The sequence below is a fragment of the Haliotis rubra genome, unplaced genomic scaffold (genome assembly GCF_003918875.1).
Source record: "Haliotis rubra isolate DU_JTF1 unplaced genomic scaffold, ASM391887v1 Scf90, whole genome shotgun sequence".
Taxonomy (NCBI): domain Eukaryota; kingdom Metazoa; phylum Mollusca; class Gastropoda; order Lepetellida; family Haliotidae; genus Haliotis; species Haliotis rubra.
Window position 1 is genome coordinate 1,431,213 of NW_025767635.1, and position 15,905 is coordinate 1,447,117.

A 15,905-nucleotide genomic window follows, 5' to 3' on the forward strand; every position below is an offset into this window, starting at 1 on the left:
ACGTCATCACTTTCTGTGTGCTTTTGAAGCAAATACAAAGAAACCACAATTTCTTAAAATAAATCATACAAAGTATTTTTAGAGTGTTTATCGTTGAAAATAATGTTCTAGCTTTTAACTTTGTAGAATTAGGCCTATTATTGCACTGACACATTGCGCTCTATTTATGACGTCATCACAGTGGAAGTTCAATATGGCGTCGTTGGTGTTTTGGCAAGGTGATAATCCGAACATTCTTTTCTGTAAATGATGCATTTGACACGTGCTTGACTGTATTATGTTCTTGTTTGATACAGTGTAAATGTAAAATTGATAACACTATGTTAAATGTATAAATATTAAATTTATGCAGGCAATATGCGCAGTCGAAATGATGAATCACTCTGACCTGCTTGATCTCCTGGCCTATGATGTAAACAGACGAGGAAATCACATATTTTGATAACTCTTTTTAAACATAGTTTGTGTAACATATTTTCTCTTGGTTTAGACACAGTAATGGCAATAATCATGTCACTATCTTTGATGACTTTCCATTGACTGAGTGGCCAAATGTACGATGAGAGGCCAAGGGTGTGTGTTTAGCTTATATTTATAGTTAGTCGACCTGTTTATCCTAGATAGAGGGAGTAACACGTATTCAGTGGATGGATCATTATCATTTATCTACCTGTCACTAATAGGTTTTAGATTCTAAAGGTTTCGTTGAGAATTTTAAGCATTGTCATGTTTCAAGCATGTTTTGAGAATATCCTTCAAGATGTATGTTTTTTATTTAATGTTCCTACTGTGTAATGGTGACCAAGAGAAAACCATATTTAGTAATTACCTCCCGCTCCATGTGTGTACATCATCACAAGAATATAACAGCATCCATAGAAACTTAAAAGAGAAGATCACACAATATTTTACTATGAACACATTTTTGTTACACAGTTTCATGACATGATAGATAGTTATAGTTTCCAATAACATCACAAATGTATGTCATTGTTTAAATACAATAGTACTGTAGTAGTTACCAGTAAGCATCCATGTTATTATATTGCTGATTTGTTATGACACTGTTTCAGTATGTTGCCAATTACTATACATGCTAATGCTGAAAAGTTGTCTTTTGTGTAAAAATTTGATCAGGATAAATATAACTTTATATTTGGCTGAAATTATTAACCTGATTAAATTGCTCACAGGAGATTGAGAATTGTTTGGAGAAAATGACAAAAGAAGAAGAAAGCGAATGCAGTGACAGTGAACCCGGCCTCCACCTGGCCCTAAAGAAACTCAAGGTGGACCCAAACTGGTAAGCTGATGTTGTTATATTTTAACAAATCTGCAGCCAATGTCAGTGCTTTGATTAATAGTTTGCCAATTTATGTAGTCTTATAATCAATTAAATCAATGTAAAAGCTTTGCAGATGTGACTTTGGAGCACCTTTAGAATACAGCACCACAACTTCTCATGCGGACAGTCTCTGTTGTGGGTCACATGTTACTAACTCAATCAACCAGTTTTGTGAGAATAGGTCTCGGGTTCGATTCCCAACCGCGTCATACCAAAAGACGTTAAAATATGGTACTTGTTGGTCCCTGCCTGGCGCTCGGCATTAATGGGTACAACAAGGACTGGTCTGCTCGGAGTCAGTATAATGTGTCTGAGTTGGGTATAAATTCTTCACTGTGGCATGGTATCTCAGTGGGCTAGCACTATAAACCCAGCTTCAGTCTGGGCTAGTACAAGCAGCCGCACATACACATACACACGCATGCACGTCGTCATATGAGCGAAATATTCTCAAGCACAACGTTAAACCCAATTTCACCTCACCTCACCGTCAGACGCGAATCCATGATCTTCTGATTGTTAGCCTTACTGAAAAATCTATCAGGGCACTTCTCAGTCAAGTGGTTGTCAACTTCAAGGCAAAACAGGACACGTGCTCTCATCTCTCGTGTATTACCCATAATGTACAGTACCAAAAGAAAAAATCCGGAAAAACAACACAGTCCTCAGTTAACCGGACGAGTCGCAGATAAATTGAAATCCGGGCATAGGGATGCTTCTCGACAGCCGCCCCCAAATTTGACACAAATTTGAAAATAAACGATTACCTAATAATGTCTCTATTATCAGCACAGGACATGTCCATGATCTGTTATTCGTCAGGGCACACAGGTAGTAGGATAAGTCGACAGACAGGTCTCAGGATCCGCTGACCATCAACCTGAACAGCAGCTGATCGAATCCTACCGTCAACCCCTGGGAAAGTCTCATTTACTCTACCGACTTGCCATGCAGCTCTAACACTCTGCGGGTCTAAGGCCATCACAACATCTCCACACTCAATGTCCTTATGATCCTTGCGATCGTTCTGCCATTTCTGCCTCAACTGTAGCTTGGGTAAGTAGTCACGAATAAAATGTTTCCAAAAATGATCAGCAAGAACTTGACTGTGCCGCCATCTGCAGCGACCAAGTATCTCGTCTTCTGGATACACAACCTGTGGCATAGAACTGTCTCTGCGACCGTTCAGAAGTATGTTTGGAGTCACCGGGTCAATGTCACTTACATCTGACGACACATAACCCAAAGGCTTTGAGTTTAGGATTCCTTCTACTTCGGCCAATACAGTCTGGAGTACTGGTTCTGTGACACTTTGATCTCCGAGGGCAACTCTAAGCCCATACTTCACAGATTTAATTTCTCTCTCCCATACACCTCCAAAGTGTGGGGCACTTGGCGGGTTAAAGTGGAAGCGAATCTTCTGTTTAGCAAGTTGTGTTGTTAATGATGGCACCATTACTGCCCATGCCTCATTGAGTTCCTTGACTCCTCCTTTGAAATTGGTTCCATTGTCTGACCAAATCTCAAATGGCTTCCCTCGACGAGCTATGAAACGCCGTAGTGCCATCAAGTAGGCATCAGTGTCCATTTTGTCAAGCAGGTCGATATGAACTGATCGGGTTGTCATGCATTTGAATATGATACCCCATCTTTTCTCCAAACGTCGTCCAACTGTTACGTGCATAGGTCCAAAGCAATCAGTTCCCGAGGAAAAAAAAGGCGGTTTGAAGAGTCTCAAGCGTGCTGGTGGCAAATCCGCCATTTTGGGAACTTGTGGATTTGCCCGCCATTTCTGACAGACTACACACTTTCTCTGGTGGGAACGAACAGCTTCTCGTCCTCGTAAAATCCAATAACTTCGCCGAATCTCGGCAAACACACGCTCCGCTCCACAGTGTAACAAGTCAGTGTCATATTTGCTGATGAGCAGACGGGTTGTCGGATGTTTAGGGTCAAGCACAATAGGGTGTTTGGTGTCATCTGAAAGTTCCTCAGAGCGACGGAGTCGTCCACCAACACGGATTAGCTGTAATTGCTTGTCGAACACAGGGTCGAGCTGCATTAGTCGACTCTTTGAAGGTAATCTCTCACCATTCTCAAGTGCTGCAAGATCACCAGGGAAACATTGCAATTGTACATCTCGCAGTAATTGCAGTTCTGCGGCTTTTCGCTGTTCAGCAGGTTCGGCCGCCCCATCAAAACCCTCCATGGTTTTTGTCACAAGTTCATCCCAACTGGTACATTCAGCTGGATCTACTGTCTTCAGATCTGATACCACAGCATTAGCACAGAATGTTGACTTCAGCTCCACTGTGCCATCAATTATCTCAGAACCTTCTTGGTCGGGCCACTTATGGCGTGGCAATGACAGGAAGGGTGGACCTAGTTTCCAACGTGAGTCCACACTGAGTTCTGTGAGTGTTTTCCCTCGTGTGACGTCATCTGCTGGATTGTCCTGAGTGTCCACATAGTGCCACTGTGTCACGTTAGTTAGGGTCTGAATCTCTGATATCCTAGTACCGACAAACACTTTGTATCGACACGACTCAGACTTCAGCCATGTCAACACTGTTGTGGAGTCGCTCCACAGAATCACATTGGCAATTGGAAGGATTATTTCTTTCTGGAGCACACTTGCAAGTTGTGCACCTGTCAAAGCAGCACATAATTCAAGTCTTGGAATTGACTGTTGACGTTTTGGTGCCACTCTGGAGCGGGACTGAACGAAACTCACAAATATCTCTCCATCTTCAGTCTCTGTTCTCAAGTAGGCAACGGAACCATACAATCTCTCAGAAGCATCACAGAATACATGGAGTTCTCTGGATGCAGTTCTTGGGTCAATGTGCAACGGTGTATAACATCTGGGTAACCTGATGTGTACTATGTCCTTCAGTTCACTTTCCCAGACTGCCCACAGATCACGTAGGGTTCCTGATTCTAGTGGTGCATTCCAGTCCCTTTTCTTGTTCCAAAGGTCCTGAACAATGCACTTTGCTCGTGCAGTGTATGGTGCGATGTACCCAAGAGGGTCGTATTGACTGGCCATGATCCGGTAAATGACCCTCATGCTCAAGCAGTCATATGGTATGTCCCTGTACTTGAAGCTCAGTTCATCAGATTCACAATGCCATCTCAGACCAAGGGCACCCTCACAGGGCTGACAATCATCAAGGGTCAACCACAATTCACAATCCGAGGACCTGTCTTCAGGAAGCACTCCTGATACCACATCGGACATATTACTTGCCCATTGTCTGAGATGGAATCCTCCTTCGTCGAGCACGGAACTCATTCGGTGGACAAGGTCTTTAGCTTCAGCTATGGTAGGCACACTCTGGAGGCAATTGTCAACATAATAGGCATTTGCGATGGATTGGTAGACATTTTCATTTCCATCTCTGTGATCAGTTACATGTTTCCTGAGTGCGAAAGTAGCACAACAAGGGCTACATGTTGTTCCCGAAAGGCAGGACTTCCCATTGGTATACATCCGGGTCTCTATCACCTTCTAGATCACGCCATATGAACCTCAAGAGAGGTTTGTCCTTGTCCAGCAGTCTCACTTGGTGGAACATACCTTTAATATCTCCTGAGATTGCCACAGGGCTCTGTCGAAACCTCAATAATACACCAAGTAGAGATGATCCGATCTGGGGACCTCGCAGGAGCTTCTTGTTCAGGTTCTGTCCATTAACCTCGTACGAGCAGTGAAACACAAGTCTGTATTTATCGTTGTGATGTACGAGATGGTGTGGGATGTACCAGGACTCTTTACTACCTTCTGCTTCATCATTGGAAATCACTTTCACAGATCCTGCATCAATTAAGTTGTGGATAAGTCGGTTGTGCACTTCTGCTAAATCAGGCTGATTTCCCAAACGTTTCTCAGTCCTTCTTAGGTTTGGCATCATTGACTCGGCAGTTGCATGGAATTGTGTACCATCTTTCACTCGAAGCAAGGGTGTGGCATACCTCTTTACTCCATTCACACTGATCCTCTCAGTTTCAGTGTCAAGGGTTTGTATTGCCTGTTCATCATGTTTCGATCTGGTGAAGTCCTTAGTACTGTAAGGCAGGACATCCATTTTCCATAGTTTCTCAACATCCTGGTGGAAGTCACTGAAACTGGGTTCTTGTGCAATAAAGAAGCTATGTTGATCCAACTGGCAGGCTGAATGTGCGGGACCTTGGAGAGACCATCCGAGTTTGGTATGAACTGCTACTGGGGTTGATGGTGGTCCAGACATGATTGGCTGATCAGGCACTATCAGCTCAGTACAGTCTGAGCCTATCAAGATCACAGGCTTCACTTTGTCGATAACTGGCAATGGTTGTTCACGAAGATGGGGCCATCTGTTCCGAAGACTCTCAGTAGGGTAGGTATATTCCGAAAGGGCAAGTTTGTCAGAGGCAAAGGCTCCCTTGACAGGGAATCGCAAAAGCTGATTACTCCTTGGGGAGATTTCAAGGTCAACAGATAAACCATTACATGTAAATGGTTCTCGTCTGATAGTGGTCAACAGGATTTTATCCCTTGTTGCATCAAGTCCTAATTGCCTCACAACTGGAGCCATAAGCATAGTCCTTTGAGACCCATCATCCAGAATGGCATGAGCATCCAAACAACTGTCATTTGGTCCATGAAGTGGAACTTCTACAATCTTCAGCATTGTCAAGTATGGCCTTGAGGGTTGATCGATGAAAGCAGGAGGCTGGTCTACCTTTGTACAGAAAACTTTCTGCTCCATTTGACTGTTGGCATCATGAAGAATAGTAAGGTGAAGATCATTACATGTACGACATGGTTTCTTCAAATTACAGTCTTCTATTTTATGTTTGCGGCCACACCTTCTGCATCTCCCATTCAACCATTTCAAGATATCATCAAGATTCATCTTCTTGATCTCAACGCAAGAACTAAGGAAATGATCCGAGGACTCGCACTTCGGACAATAACCCTTCGGACCTGGTTCAGACGTCTCTTTCCTTTGGGGTTTCTTGGGCTCCGAGTGAAGAGATTTAGATTTCCCAAAGAATGCCATGGTAGGGACATGATCTCTCCTCGAAAGATGAGGTTTTGTCTTGTCTTGTTTCTCGTAAGAGCTGACAGCATTACTGGCTATTCGTTTAGCCCGACTCTTTATTTGCAGCCAGTCATTAAAACTCATCAAGTTGTAGGATTCATGAATGCCGAGTTTCAAACAATGTTCAATAAATCCATCCCTCATACTAGGTGCTAGTTTGCTTAGCAGCCTGTCAACATGTGATCCGCAATTCAGTTCTGATCCATACACACTTTCAAGTGATTTTAACATTCCAACAAGCGACTGGACTGCTAATGCTAAGTTATCGAAACCTTCACTGTCACTATGACGAACAGCTGGCAGGGCCAGTATTGAACCAAGTTCACTCTGTATGAGTTGCCGGGGTTGGCCATACTTTTCCTGGAGAGCTTGTAAAGCCACCGTGTAGGGGCTGGTTTCATACATGTAAGATTCAGCTAATTTCTTAGCCTTTCCTCCTAATTGACCCATCAAAACCTGGTATTTGTACCTTTCATCCAAATGCGGGTGGATGTTGACTAGGTGCTGTAACGCCATCTTCAATAGGGCAAAGTCACGCTCACGTCCGTTGATGAAAGTTGGCAACGATGGTCTAGGGACACCATAAGATGAAGAGATTAACAACTCTGTCATATTTGGCACTGGTGGCTGAGCATGTGGCAAAACAGGAGGCACATATTGTGATTGTTCAACATAAGGGGAGGACATAGTATTTGGCATGGTATTTGTATATATTGGCATGGCAGAATAAGGCATGGCAATGTTATTAGGTGTGACAGGGTTACCAACAGAATGACTGACCGGCATGGCATACTGGCAGGGCAAGGTAGGCTGGGAAGGCATGGCAGGTTTACTTGTCATTACTGTTTGTGGCACCTTATTTCCTGTCTGATCAGTTGCATAAACAGTAACAGAGTCATTATCGCAACCTACAGAAGTCTGACAAAGTACCTGGTTTCTAGTTTGGCCACCTGGCAGAGGGGTTGTCCCGTGATCACACTCTTGCACAGACATACTTGTAGATTTGGGCACAGGATTGGTGGATTCCCATGGATTCTCTTGTTTCACGATATTAGAAATGAGTTCTGCCTCGAGAAGTTTTCTCTCAGCCACACGAATATTTCTCTGTCGCTCAATGTCTCTCAACTGCTGCTCACGTCGTTGAGCAACCTCCCTTTCCACCTTCTCTGTCTGTCTTCTTAATATCTCAGACTCCATATCTAATTGCATTCGAGCTGAATATGCCTCATCTTCAAGTTTCTTTATTTCAGCATCGATCAATTTATCTTCTTCTAACTGTCGTCGCATTTCGTCTAACTCGGCCTGGCGTGTCAGTCTGTCAATCTCGGCGAGCTGCCTATCACTCATTCGTGACCGAATGGACGACTGTTGTGACCGCTGAGAGTGTTTAGTTGCATGAGAATGTCTACTGGGTGCATTTGAGGCTTTGCGATCGTGTTATCAATACTGACGATTCCTCTAATTGTGACTCGTTTAAATATCTGTCCAAAACATAGTCAGAAAGATACCTCGGAGGTCGTCTGTCGCGCGACGAAAACCGAGCACCTCTCTCGGCTGGCTGACGAATTTCATCACTGTCGTTCTTACCGGCAATGGCACCGTTCATATTCAATGGCAACGTAAGACTGGGGTTACCATCCGGCTCGCGGGACCATGAAAAATCTATCAGGGCACTTCTCAGTCAAGTGGTTGTCAACTTCAAGGCAAAACAGGACACGTGCTCTCATCTCTCGTGTATTACCCATAATGTACAGTACCAAAAGGAAAAATCCGGAAAAACAACACAGTCCTCAGTTAACCGGACGAGTCGCAGATAAATTGAAATCCGGGCATAGGGATGCTTCTCGACAGAAAATGTTGTAGGGAACACTGTAGGACAATGTGGATTGAACTAAGGAATGAGGGAGACATTAGCATGTCTGATGATGCCACGAGTGAGTTAGCCTTCAGAGCATTGCTGAACAAATGTAGTGTGTGAAAGTGGCTTAAATGCAAGTACCAGGACAGTTTCCATTTGCCAAAGTTTTTTGCATCAAACTATTTCATCGTGTACTTTGGCCTTATTTGTGTGAAAAAGTATTAGAAATGCAAAAGGAAAAACAACAACTAAAAATGGATCACATGCATTACACAAGACATCTGCTTACCATATTGGATTAGCTACCTAACCTTAAATTGAAACCCTAACCCGAAACCTAAACCCCTAAAAATAATCCTAATAAATGAAATACATTGATGAAGCAGCATGAAAAATTTAAAAATGGCTGACAAGTCCAGTGTAATGCATTCTTACCGCTTCAATATGTATGATTTGAATAAATAAACTCCATTCTAAGTAGGGCTGCGCAATATAACCGGTTTACCGGTATTTACTGGTTCAGACATGAAAACGATATGTCTTGCAATATGATGATCGAAAACCGGTATCTTGACATGTATTCGGAAAACTTCGTAACATTCGGAAATCTTCGGATATTTCCGTTTTTCACACCGGAAGTCATGTGTTTGTTGTAAAATGGCGACCCCCCAACATGAACAATTTATTGTGGTGCCAAATACTAGGGCAAAGGCTTCAGTATTGCAGCATTATGGGTTGAAAAAGTTCACGGTAGATGGAACTATTGATAAAGAGTAATGTGGTTTGTAATATATGGAATGGTAAAGTAAATTAAGAGTTTTTATTAAAGCTTAATCAAGCATAGTGATTTTGTTGTTTTGGCTTTATAAATCAAGCATTAACTCGATTATAAGTAGGGTTTTTTTTTGTTAATTTAAAACTTCTTGCCATCTATTGCAAAACATATTGCAATATATGCTTTCGCATCGCAATATGAAAATTCTTTGCAATACCCACCCCTCCTGTGTAATGATGCAGTTACTGAATGAAAACAACATATATCTATATTAGTTCATTATTTATAATTCATTTTGTCCTAAAACTTATGCTGAAAGCGAAATAGAAAATATATTTAGAATAAAAGTGCTTTCATAAACTGACTCCTGCTTTAAGATGTGCCGCTGCCTTCTGTGTTTAGCACTCAAACTACATACAGCACTTGGCTTATTCAATGACAGTGCATATAGAGACGACAAGACACTGAGAGGAGCTTAAACATACTTGATAACCCAGCAACAGTTTGATGTCACAGAGCATTGTTTTTGGTAACAAAGTTTCACAAATTACGTCATAAGGTATTGTGATGTCATTTGTAATGTTTGTGAAGCTGTATTCTAACAGTAGGCCATGACTTGTATTTTACTTATAACAGGAACAACAAAGGTCGCGGGAAAGCATTATTGCTACTCTGTTGCATTGAATGTAATGTTAAGATACCGCCTGTTTATTAAAAACTCACAGTTTTTAAAATAATTACTTGATTTTCGCAGTTTGTAGTCTGAGAGTGCTTAGTTTATTTTCCTAGATTAGTCCCTTTAGTGAGTCAGTAGCAAGTTTGGGCAAGCTCTACGGGTCATTGAAGGTGATCTGGAATAGTATGTTATACAAGGGAAACATACTGTCTAGTCTAGATGCTGTAACTGAGGATGAGGAATGTGTCACAAAGCTAGTGGTTTTACCTGTCCTGCCAATAGTTTCATTGTTGAATAGCATATTAGAAATGAAACTTTAGGCTTGGGAGAGCTAGCATCAGTTTCTAATGTTGTGGAAGTGGTATCTCACACTCACATTGTGTGAGATAATATTGTAATGAGTGATTTATTTCTCAAATTCAAGATTATGATTATGGCCTCAGATCTTGGTATTCTTTGGGGAAATACTCAGGCTTTCAAGGTACATTTGTAGCAAGCATGAAATGATGACTTCATTGTGATGGTGGGGTTAAAATCCTGCTCTGCTTGTTGCCCTACAAATGATATCGTAACCCAGATAGTAAACAGACACTCTGTTGACGATCACTGACTGATGACAAGTTGCCTCAAAGTGTAAACTTGTCTGTTACAGGGATGAGTCCAAAGTGTTGGAGAGCACGGTGTCCTACAAGCTGCAAGATCTATGGGCAGGGTAAGTATTATCACAAAAAAGGTTTTCACTGTTGTCTACAGTTTCATTGTTAAGTCCCAGTAATAAAGTTATGTCTAAAACATTCTTGCAGTGGGATTCAGTTTCAACCGAAATGTTCAGGTACCTGATCTCCTCTAAACCTTGCTAACTGAAGTGACAGTCCATTTAGAAGCAGATTATGACTTGATCTTTGGCAAGGGAGAGCCACCAGGCCCTGTAGCTCATTGGAATTATTTGAAAGTAATGTCTGTCAAAATCCAAACCAAATATGCCCAAACTTGTATGTTTTTCCAGATGGCATATACCTCCTGCACATTTACTTTCACTGTTTGAATGTGGCAAGCATGGTGGCGGTATTATATTGAGATCAGTGTACACTTTGTAGACACTATTTAGCTGGGATCGTTCAGACAAAGTAAAAGTGCTGTAGGACTTGTAGCTTCAGGTGAGATGTGGAAAAAGTATATGTTGGAGAAATGTCTTATAATACACCAGTGGCTGTACCCTCAAAGGGGGTTGAAGTAGCGTAAAATTATTGTCCTCCTGAGAGGGTACGTAAGTCCCAACACATTCACAGTAAATTTAAATTTGCCACTTTTTTAATCCTAGAATATGTGTACTTTTAATTTATGGTTAGATTTGTCTTCAATCACCAATGGCTGGAGGGATGGTGTAAATCCAGCTAGGGTCCATGCAGGTAGCAAAGGTACTGTAAGTCCTCATGGACCCTGGTATGGTGATCTACCTTCAGCTGTTGGTGATCTATAGCAGTGTAGGAAAGATAGCTCGTCCCAACGTCCGAGACAGGTGAATTTTGTGGAGGACGGGTTAAAAAAATATCTAGTCCGTCCTCATGTCGGGTCAATTTTAGCAAACCAATGACATATATATAATGATTATAACCTTTTTGAATATTTACTGCCGAAGGTGTTTTATTTATATTTGGAGGACAGACTAGATTTAGGCAGGACTGGTAAAAAATTTGACCTGCCAGTCCTGTGGACATGCTAGATTTTCTACATCTTTCCTACACTGTCTATAGCCCGTTTTTATTTTGTACTGTCTATAGTGATTTAATTTTACATTAGCGTACTAGTTTTAAATTTATATAGCTGTGATGTTCTAGTATTTTTACTGTCCTTCGATGACAGGTATTTATGTTCCAACCTCATTGATTTTCATATTCATATAAACTAGATTGTTCTCGTCACGATATGGCTGAAATATTGCCGATGTGACGTTAAATAATAACTCACTCACTATAATACACCATGACATAAACTAAATTGACTTTCCATCAAGTGAGCTAAATACATAACAAGACCATCCACTTTTGAGTGTGAGACATTATAACTGTTTTGCCACACAAATACTTTGCCAAGTATGAATATCTGATAGCAGTTGTAACAAGTGTAGTGGCAAAGATAAGTTAGAGCAATGTAAGTCTTGGCAGAGACTGGGTATAAAAGCAGTGTGGAGTGTTTAACTAACCTGAACTTGTGTATGTTCGTAGGGAGACAGAGAGCAGAGCAGATCATGAAGTGTCCCCCAAGCGTATGAAGCATCAGAGGTTGAGTCCAGAGAAGCCTCGAGTTGACCCCTACCCTGTAGACTGTGTCACCTCACTCCAGAAACTTTGCCTCAGCAAGGAAAAATGTACCAAGAAGTTTTGCACTTGTGTGATCAATAAAACCAGTCCATCAACTTCTGGCTCACCAAGACACAAGCAAAATCTGGCCCATGTCGCTGTTCAGCAGAGGAAGCTGATTCGTGAGGCACGTTTTAAGCTGCACAATGCACAGAAAGATAAGCGTCAAGTTATCCGTGCTGCCCGGCTCCAGCTAAGCCAGAAGACTGTTGTCACAGCACCATCACGTGAAAACAGCCCTAAGAAAATTCTTCCCAAATGCATTAGAGTTTCTTGTGCTTCATCAAAGGTGTTCGGATCAAATGCATCTCAATGTCTTGAAAACTTTTCTAGTCTTTCATCTAACCCTGCAAATACACCTGAGGATGCCACCAGTTCCCATTTTGAGTTCAACGGATATCGAGAGCTGCAGATGCCTTCAACATCTGGCCTGGTACTCCCGCCTGCTACCAAGTGTTGTGTAGATTCTGTTGCCAGTGCTGTGTCAGACACCAGGAACTCCCTGCCGGATCCCGAGCGGGACACAGTGACCAGGGACACCATGGGTGAAGTACCCACTGCCAAGAGTTGCTCCCAGGAAGCACGCCTCGATGATTTGAGTGTCAACGAACTTGCCGGATACTTCGAAGATTTTGTACACATCCCAAAGAAAATGTCTACCATGGCTGAAATGATGTACACGTGACTTGTTCACACTCATTGTTAAAATTACTTTATGAAGTCAGTGTGGATTCTACATATTCTCTTTCAATTAACACTAACAAAGGAAGTATTTGAAATCCTATTGTATGGGTAAAGTCATAAAACTCTCTACACTAGCTTAAGAAGAAGTAAATTGCAATAATGACATTAATGTGCTCTTTGAAAGAAGTTAACTTGATGCAGTTCAAAGTCATATGCAACACAATGTGTTTTGGTTGTATGTTTAGAATTATGTAAAATTACTTTTGAAGTTTACAGATGTCATCTCTTTGATTTCATAATAAGTGAATAATGTGAATATATGAAAATCTATTTCAATTTTCCCTCTCAGGAACAATTTGTACTAATTTAGTTTCAATTATGTTAAAAAGTTTAGGTGTCACGATCTTGTTGACAAGTGTGTTGTTGTAGCATAGGACTGTTCCATTATGCACATGTATATTCAAGGGACATTGTTACGCTGTGGTTCTGTTTCAGTTTGCAGTATTTATTAATATTTATCCCCTGTTCCAGCAATCTTGCAACTGTGCATTACTATAGAATGTATTACCAGTAGTGTGCCCTACTGTACATGGAGACTCCTGTGACCAGTTCTCAGGTTCTCCAGCTGCTAGGGAATCATGCTTAAGAGTGAGTGACTCACACCTTCTGTCACACACTGGTGTGGCCACACTGATGTGACCAGACTTCCCTGCTGGGAGTGCTGCCTCACACATCCCACAGGTCATGATATTTTGGGTACAACTCTGCTTTTGAAGCAATAGCTTTGCTAACTGTACATGTTGCTATGTTATGCACCAGTTTTTTCGAATTTGGAATATTTATAAATAGAAAATCGTCATTACATCAGATATTGAAGTGTCTTCACTTACACATGTTGCCCATACAGTGATACATTCAGCAGTTCAACAGGCAGTGGCTCAGTTTGCAAGCTGATCTGTAGAATATCAAGTGTAAGTAAGGTCTCCTACTGATCAGCTGATCTGTTGCATGTTCTTGTCCGCATAGTCATACACTATGTCAGATACTTTCAGCATCAGGTATCATCCTGACGACTCAACCTGCTTCATCCTTCCTCATGGTAATGTTAGTGCTGCAGCCTGTGTGTCAGAGCCAGCTGTATTACTAGCTCAGTGTCCCATCACCCACCTGGGCTCACTTCCAGCACTGGTCGCCCAGCAACACCTGTAACTAAAGTTCTCATAGCTGTAGTTACATTGATAATTAGAATAAAACTTGTTTTATTTCAAATTTGTCTCATTTGGTATGCTGGTTCAGTTAATGTAAATACTTTTCAGTTTTGTAACTTCAATTTAATTATCAATATATTTATAATTGTAAATAGTTAAATATTCTGTTATCATTTGTTTCTTTTTCTGTGAATTAAACGGTTTATATGAATTTTTTTATATTCTGTTGTTTGTATCTGTGGAGTCATTGGATGCCTTTACTCCTGGATTTTGAGTGAGTGAGTATGGTTTTACGCCACTTTTAGCAATATTCCAACAATGTCATGGTGATGGATACCATAAATAGGCCTCACACATTGTACCCATGTTGGGAATGGAACCGGTGTCTTTGGCGTAATGAGTAACACCTGGGCTAGCCCTACCGATTGACATAATCTTGTCACAAGTAACAAGTGGCTTCCCTACATACCTGACACAAGTCATTCTTTGTTTAGTTTTGCTCTCAGCAACATTATGAGGGCAGTGTGTAAATAATCAGATCTATCCCAGACAATACACAACCGATGTCGGGCCACTGGGTCTTGTAAGTTGCCCTTCACAGCATGCACGGGCCCACCCCACCCAACCCCACCCCACCTGATCTTGATGAAATGCGAGTTGACCAAGGCAAAAGTGCCTTATTTATTATATATTTAAAGCTTCCAGAAGTTTCTGTATGGAATATTCTGGATGCTCAAGGCCCAGCTAGGCCAGTCTTGCTCCCAGTCTAAAGCAGCCAAATTACCATGGTTTTTCTCCTCAAAACCCAGCAGAGATTCTAATTCCACGTGCATAAATAAACAGATCCCCAAATTTTACAAAGCTGTTATCAATGAGGAAGTCCAGCATTTCACATATTGTGTTCTAAGTACATTTGTCTCATTTTTGTCCTGAACCCTTAAGATCGATATGTAAGTATATCTTTGCTCACCACGTGCCCCATTGGTCAAAGAATAAAGGTATTCCTTCAGCTTGTCATGTGGGATAGTAGAGTACAAAAACCAAATGTTTCGAAAGAATTTAACTCGGTCCGTTTCTGAGATTGTAAAAATTTATACAAATACAATGGTTATTCTATTTGAGGCCTTGTCACTGAGAGCAACTACAACGTTTTCATGCAGGGCAGCTGGCTGAGACAGAATGGGATTATTCTTACTAGTCCCTATACAGCTTTAACTAGCGTACGTGTAGCTTGTAATAATCCATATACAGCTGTAACTATCGTATGTATAGCTCTTACTAGTGCATATACAGCTGTGAAAACCGTACGTATAGCTTGTAGAATAGTCCATATACAGCTGCAACTATCGTATGCATAGCTCTTAATAGTCCATATACAGCTGTAACTATCGTATGTATAGCTCTTACTATTCCATATACAGCTGTAACTATCGTATGTATAGCTCTTGCTAGTGCATATACAGCTGTAACTATCGTATGCATAGCTCTTAATAGTCCATATACAGGTGTAACTATCGTATGCATAGCTCTTAATAGTCCATATACAGCTGTAACTATCGTATGCATAGCTCTTACTATTCCATATACAGCTGTAACTATCATATGCATAGCTCTTGCTAGTGCATATACAGCTGTAACTATCGTATGCATAGCTCTTAATAGTCCATACACAGCTGTAACTATCGTATTTATAACTCTTGCTAGTGCATATACAGCTGTAACTATCGTATGCATAGCTCTTAATAGTCCATATACAGCTGTAACTATCGTATGTATAGCTCTTGCTAGTGCATATACAGCTGTAACTATCGTATGTATAGCTCTTGCTAGTGCATATACAGCTGTAACTAACGTATGTATAGCTCTTGCTAGTCCATATACAGCTATGAATAGCGACTTGTTTTGGAAAATA

The 15,905-nt window shown here is 41.2% G+C and overlaps 1 protein-coding gene across 2 annotated transcripts; it reads left to right on the forward strand.

Annotated features, from left to right (window-relative positions):
* The first annotated feature begins 127 nt into the window (after positions 1-127).
* Positions 128-14,204, forward strand: LOC124263984. 2 transcript variants are annotated; one of them, XM_046698716.1, is made up of 4 exons: positions 128-218; positions 1,194-1,303; positions 10,394-10,453; positions 11,967-14,204. In XM_046698716.1, the coding sequence occupies exons 2-4, from the start codon at positions 1,218-1,220 to the stop codon at positions 12,784-12,786; spliced, it is 966 nt and encodes a 321-aa protein (XP_046554672.1). In that variant the 5' UTR covers positions 128-218; positions 1,194-1,217; the 3' UTR covers positions 12,787-14,204. The 2 variants fall into 2 exon arrangements, with proteins under 2 accessions (XP_046554672.1, XP_046554671.1); XM_046698715.1 differs by lacking the exon at positions 128-218 and adding an exon at positions 491-573.
* The last annotated feature ends 1,701 nt before the right edge of the window (positions 14,205-15,905 follow it).

Coding starts and splice junctions, on each gene's coding strand:
- LOC124263984 (XM_046698715.1), top strand. CDS start 553: ATGTACGATGAGAGGCCAAGG. Junction 574..1,193: donor TGTACGATGAGAGGCCAAGG/GTGTGTGTTTAG, acceptor AATTGCTCACAG/GAGATTGAGAATTGTTTGGA. Junction 1,304..10,393: donor CTCAAGGTGGACCCAAACTG/GTAAGCTGATGT, acceptor TGTCTGTTACAG/GGATGAGTCCAAAGTGTTGG.